General features: G+C 35.2%; 2 protein-coding genes across 2 annotated transcripts in view; one reads left to right on the plus strand and one right to left on the minus strand.

Moving 5' to 3' along the window:
* Window positions 1-1,008: 1,008 nt before the first annotated feature.
* Window positions 1,009-2,520, plus strand: LOC101293009 (pentatricopeptide repeat-containing protein At5g65560-like). The gene has a single exon (XM_004301400.1). The coding sequence runs from the start codon at window positions 1,009-1,011 to the stop codon at window positions 2,518-2,520; it is 1,512 nt and encodes a 503-aa protein (XP_004301448.1).
* A 1,634-nt stretch (window positions 2,521-4,154) lies between these two features.
* LOC101310219 overlaps window positions 4,155-5,911 on the minus strand; it is a 7,248-nt gene continuing 5,491 nt past the window's right edge. The window contains exons 8-9 of the mRNA XM_004299807.1: window positions 4,761-4,811; window positions 4,155-4,544 (exon numbers count right to left, since the gene is read on the minus strand). Coding sequence (XP_004299855.1) covers window positions 4,539-4,544; window positions 4,761-4,811 — 57 coding nt within the window. The 3' untranslated portion in view covers window positions 4,155-4,538. The remainder of the gene's footprint in view (window positions 4,545-4,760; window positions 4,812-5,911) is intronic.

Below are 5,911 nucleotides of genomic sequence, written 5' to 3' on the forward strand. Positions count from 1 at the left end.
GCTATTGGAATATTTCAAGGGGTTTGATGTTTTCTTAACAACGTTTTTGTTCTAACAGGGGTTGTTGGGCACATGTTTGTCTAAATCACAGGACGTGTACTCAAACTTTTAAGGATTCGAAATTTCGAAGCACCTAAACTCAATTTAACACAAATTCTTATAGAATGATTGTTATTTTCAAAAAAGAAAAACAAATATAAAAATAAAAAAAATCTCATAACCCACTTCACCTGACCCTTAATAGGGGCTATTGAGCTACAATGAAACTTGAGCCATGACTTAACACTAGTTAAACAATGAGATCACAATGCTCATGATGTGTTGCAGGTAGATACTATTGACTACGGATATATTGTAAAGTCGACAAAACTGCAAATATAGTTAAAAACGATGACAAAACTGACTAATACGGTGGTGCAAAATGAAATACAATAGTACGTAGTATAAAAATAGATCCAATTGACCGGTACGGTATTAGCAAACAATGTAATGTAAAAAGTTTGCAAAGATAATTTTGCAATAATCAAAGTTTCTGCTAACTTAATGACAAAAAAAATTTCGCTAATTTTATTCCTTCAAGGACAGTCACTGATTATGCACATAAATGTAATGACAAAAAACATATCTAAATTAACGAAAGAAAATGAACAAAATTGTAAATATTGTTAAGGGTGTCGTTATTAACGCACATATTTTTGCTATTAATACACTCACTATATGGTGAGAACCAATCATTAATCAAATTTAAGTAATAAGTTTGTAAATAAAATAAAAATATATGGATAGGAAAATAGACCGTGTGTGTTAGAAACTTAGGATAACCTCTTGTTAAATACGATGTCAAAAACAAAAAAAACATGACAATACAGTGGTGCCAAATGAAATACGAAAAGAGTATAAGAATCAAAGCGTTTTCCTCGTTACAGTTTTGACTGAACACAAAAATGTTGAACACTATGAACAGCTAGCTCTCACTGCTTCGCAGTCGCCGTTCACCTCCGAACCACTATGAACAGGTTCAGGTACTCTTCCCACAATCTCTACTCTTTATTATCACAACCCAAATCACCACTTCATCCTCCTACTTTGCCTTCCCAAACCCTAGTCTCACTTGATCCCTCTTCCATTGATTTCTCGAATTCAAATCAATTTCACACAAATTCCTCTTGTAGTTCTACAATTCCGTCGGTTTCCTCAACTGGGTCGTGCCCAGATTCTGCTTTAGCGTCCCCATTTAGTATAAAGTTTCGATCTTTACATTTGTATAGGGGTGGTTATATTGATAAGGGCTTGTTGGTGAATCTTTACTTGGTTAAGCACCATTGTTATGGAACTTCAAGTTCCGTTAATCAATGTGGATTTAGGAATGTGGGTGTTAATGAGCTTAGATACTTTGCGAGTCATAAGCAAGTTCGTGACATTTTAGGTATGATTAGAAGGAAGGACAACGATTTAGAGTCAAAGGTTCGTTCAATGAATGTGAGTCTAAATCTTAAGATGTGTAGTCGGTTTTTTGAGGAGTTGAATAACCAGAAAAGAGATGCTTTGGCTGTGTGTGATTGGATTAGGTATGCACACCCCAGTTGTAGGAATGATGTTCATTCCATGGTTATTGATAACCTTGGGAGGTTGGGGAATTATGATGCCATGGCTCGCGTATTGAGTGAGTTTGCTAAAAAAAAAGTTCGTCTTGTCCCGTTGGCATTTGAGTTTGTATCCCTTTCGCCCTTGAAGGAGGCTACTGTGATGAAAGTAGTAGATGTATTGAAAGCAGTTGAGGAACCAACTCGAGGTTCTGGTTTGTGCTCTTTGATCAAGATGTTCAGTGCCGTGGGTTCATTTGATATGGCGGAGCTTGTGATGCAGCTATCGGAGAGAAAGGCAACTTTTTACAAAATAATGGTAGTAGAAAAATGTGGAAAAGGTGATTTTGAGGGAGCCGCTGATTTGGTTGAGGTAATGAGGAAACATGGTCTCAAACCAGAAGCCAAAATTTACAATTATGTGTTAAGTACCTTATGTAAGCATGATAAATCTGCTGAAGCTGGTGCATTGTTTGAGGAAATGCTGGCAAGCGAGTGTGCTCCTGATCCTATTACTTATGAAATATTTGTTTGTCACTCATGTAAAGCCGGAAACTTTGATTTGGCTAGAAAGTTACTCGATAGAATGAATGCGCAAGGCATTGAACCTCGAGTTTCAATGCATGGTGTCATTCTCAAGGGTTATTTTAATTTGAAGAGATTTGAAGAAGCATATGAATATGTCATGGCATGTGATAGATACATCTGCTTTCCAGCGATTTGCAGCACTCTAGCAAGGCTTTATGTCAAAGCAGACAATGTCATCGTTGCCCATAATCTTCTCTTGGAATTGATTGATAGGGGACTTAGACCAGATCAGTCAGTGTATACAAATGTTTTCAGGCGGCTCATCGATACAGGAAGGACTGCTTTGGCTGAAGATTTGAGAAGTCGGCTGTCTAGTATTGGATCAAAATCAACTATGGGAGCTGGATAATTTAAGATATGTAACTTTTCTTCTAAAATGGTTTATTTAAGTACACTTGTTTGTCCGTTTCCAGTTATAGTGATGAAAACTAGTATAATCAGAATCCCAATGGATAAGGAATGATTGCCAAAAGCATTTTTTCTAGTTAATACAAATCAGTCTAGCATTCTGATGCTCTTCCTCAAAGAGGTTTCAGGTTCCGGTGCAGGTTATAGAAGCAAATGACAGCGTCCCCATTTTTTATTTTTTATTTTTTACTTTTTACGTGGAATAAAACTCCTAGAAAATGATAAGGTAATGCATTTGTTTTACCTTGTCTTTTAAGTCTACTTTTTATCATTGTTGGTAACTGTGCACTTAGGCAGACCTTAAACTCTTGCCTTATGGAATAACCACATTCTATTATGCTACAGGTCTACTTCATTATAGTCGTATACATTGTTGTTTCTGAACTATTAGATCACAGTTGTTAGTTAGTGTTTAGGATTTAAAGAAATGAAAAGAACTGTAGTTTTATTCCATCAGTAATTCTGTTCTTGATCTCCTATATATGTGAACTTGGTTTGACACTGAATAATCAGAATTCTTGTACATTTCAGCATAATACATCTCAGTATCATACATTTCTACTAGAGTGAGTACTTCAATATCATAGATATGAAAATCAAGTTGGTTGCACTAGTATGTTGCCAAAGTCCAATTTCTGCATAGTCATAGAAGGTGTTTCTATTTCTCCCTCGACAGTTTCCAAGGCGTCCAAATATCCACCTAAGGTGGCTTTAGTCTTTTAGAAGATTCAAGAGCAGGGGGTAGTTTAAAAACTTGTGCATGTTCATGTTCACGGCTGCTTTCCCATTTGAAGATATTTCTTTTTTTTTTTTTTTTTTGGTTTCGTAGTGTGGACGTGTAAATGATGCTGGGGTTGGTCATACTGTCAGTCCGGAATCTTTGGTGGAGCAACGTAAGTGCAATATGGTTTCAAATTCAGTTTTTGGTAGTTAGCAGAGTTGTATGACTATTGAAGATTCGAATTGGTGTTCTAAAGGGGCTATGATCGGCGTGGAATGTGCTCACAGTTTGGATGTCTATGCAAACACATAGCACTCGAATGTCTATCATGTTGCAAGTGATGAGACATTTCCATTCATTTAGTTCTGAGTCTCTGGTATTGCCTACTTCCGCTGAGGTCATGATTGTAACTAGGGCCAAAACGTCGTGATGCCCCAGCCAATGTTCAAGTCCTTTTTCTTCTTTCTACTCAATTGGGTCTCTGGACTCTGGGATTCAACAGTGGATTGTAGAAAAACTCACAATGACCAAATATTTATTGGACTTTTACCCTCCCGGAATGGTATCATGTCTTAAATTTAAAAGTTGGTTCACTTTGCCCCAATGGTTAATTCAATTGAAATGCAAAAGATATGAGAGCAACGTTTTTACTTTACCCATTGTCATGTGAGCTAGAGCTAAAAGGATTCCCTAGGAAAATAAAATGTGAAAGATAGAACTGGTTTATTATCTTTCTTACACCCCCCAGCATCAACATGTACACGTTCACTAGGCAGTGAATTTCAGATTTACAGGGATTCTGCATAGCCAGAAGAACCTACGACTTAATAGAATTGTATATAAGAGAGCCTATAAGCCTCAATGTACAAGGTGTACAGCCGATGCACTAATTAAGCAGGCAGACGGTTATCCACTAAACTCAAATTTTGGTACCAGTTCAACAAGAAAAACCTATTCTTACTCTTACAGTTTGGCGACTCATATGCGAACTGACTTCTTTATCCTATAACTATTAGAGATGTGTTATTTTGTCGCTGGTGCTGCAAATTCAGAAGCAGAACTTCTTGGTCCTGTTGTTCTGGTCTCTTTGAACTGGTATGCACCTGTTTTTGCAACGTTTTGTACTATACAAATGCGATGAGCATTCGTCCTGCTGCATGGTTCTTCAATTACTCACGCAGCATTCAACACGAGTCAATCGTGCCCTGGATATTTGCTGACACCACCAGCTTGACATCTTAAACCTGCAAAGTAACCAAAATTAACAAATGCAGACGCTGACAAGAGAATATAGGGACAAAAGTTGCTGTCAGGCAAGACAATAGAGAAACAAGTATTAAGAACTAATTATTTAGGGTGCGGCGACAATAGTCACAAGACAATAATATCATTTCATATAAAAAAGAAGAATAACAGAGGAGAGGAGAGCATTACATGTCAAGAAAATGAAGATATCATACCTTGGTTCCTTTCAAAGTATATTTGAGGCTTCCGGACCGTGATTCTGTAGTCTGAAATTGATCACAATGTTATCAGATTGCTGACTCAACTAGCTTATCAAGAAAATACATAAAAAATTGCATTTTATTGGAAGAACATATTAAAGTACTAACAATTCTGAAAGCAGCAACCAGAATAGCAGATGAAGTGAATTTTAGTAGAGAAACAACCTTAAAATTTGGGGGATTTTCATATACACCCAATTTTGAAGAGTGGTTTTAAATAAAACCCATATAATATTCCTTTCTGATAGACATCTAAAATATATCAATTATGATACATATTATGTCCTATTTTTTCTAAATTTTACACAATTGCCACCAGTCAACTATAACATATAAACATAATAAATAAGGTTAATTGATGTTTTCTTAAATATCTTGATTATGAGTTTTTCTTTTAACACTAACATTTTTTAATCAATTTGCAAGAATCATGCGGTTTTCTTCATTTTTATGAAAAAATCTAGGTGAAATGAATACATTCTATGATCTATACATAAGGTAAAATATAATATAAATAAGATATCTGATTATTAGAGTAAAAGGAAGAAATTTTATAGTGTTACCGTAAGCCCTAAACCCTAAACCCTAAACCCTAAACCCTAAACCCTATACTCTAAACCTATACCCTAACCCTATACCCTAAACCCTATTACCTTAACCCTATACCCTAAACCCAATTTTGGGTTTCTTCTTTTTAGGTATATTATCATATCATGTCCTACTTAATAGGTACATTAGAAATGTAAATGTTCTCTCGATCAAGATGAGAAATAATATAATAATATACCTAAAAAAAAAGAAAATGAATCAAAAAACAAGAACGTGTATCTTACAATTAGACATTTTTCGACTATGTAGAGAGACACCAAATGTGAGCTTAAGAATGAAAAGAATCATTCTATTACAAATGACATACTTCTATATATAACATATATATACACTCAAGTTAGTAATAACAAGGTAAGAAATTAAAGAATGTAATTGATTACGATAAAGTTAAATCCAACTAAATTTTAGCTCAATATTTGAGTTTCAAAAGATACCAAATTTAGTTTTATATCATCTGAAGGGCAAATCAGAGAAACTAAAAAATAGAAGAAAACTAT

The sequence above is a fragment of the Fragaria vesca genome, linkage group LG5, assembly GCF_000184155.1.
Source record: "Fragaria vesca subsp. vesca linkage group LG5, FraVesHawaii_1.0, whole genome shotgun sequence".
Classification (NCBI taxonomy): domain Eukaryota; kingdom Viridiplantae; phylum Streptophyta; class Magnoliopsida; order Rosales; family Rosaceae; genus Fragaria; species Fragaria vesca.

What these genes read in the sequence shown, in the direction of transcription:
- LOC101293009 (XM_004301400.1), top strand. Translation starts at nt 1,009, where the DNA reads ATGAACAGGTTCAGGTACTCTTCCCACAATCTCTACTCTTTATTATCA.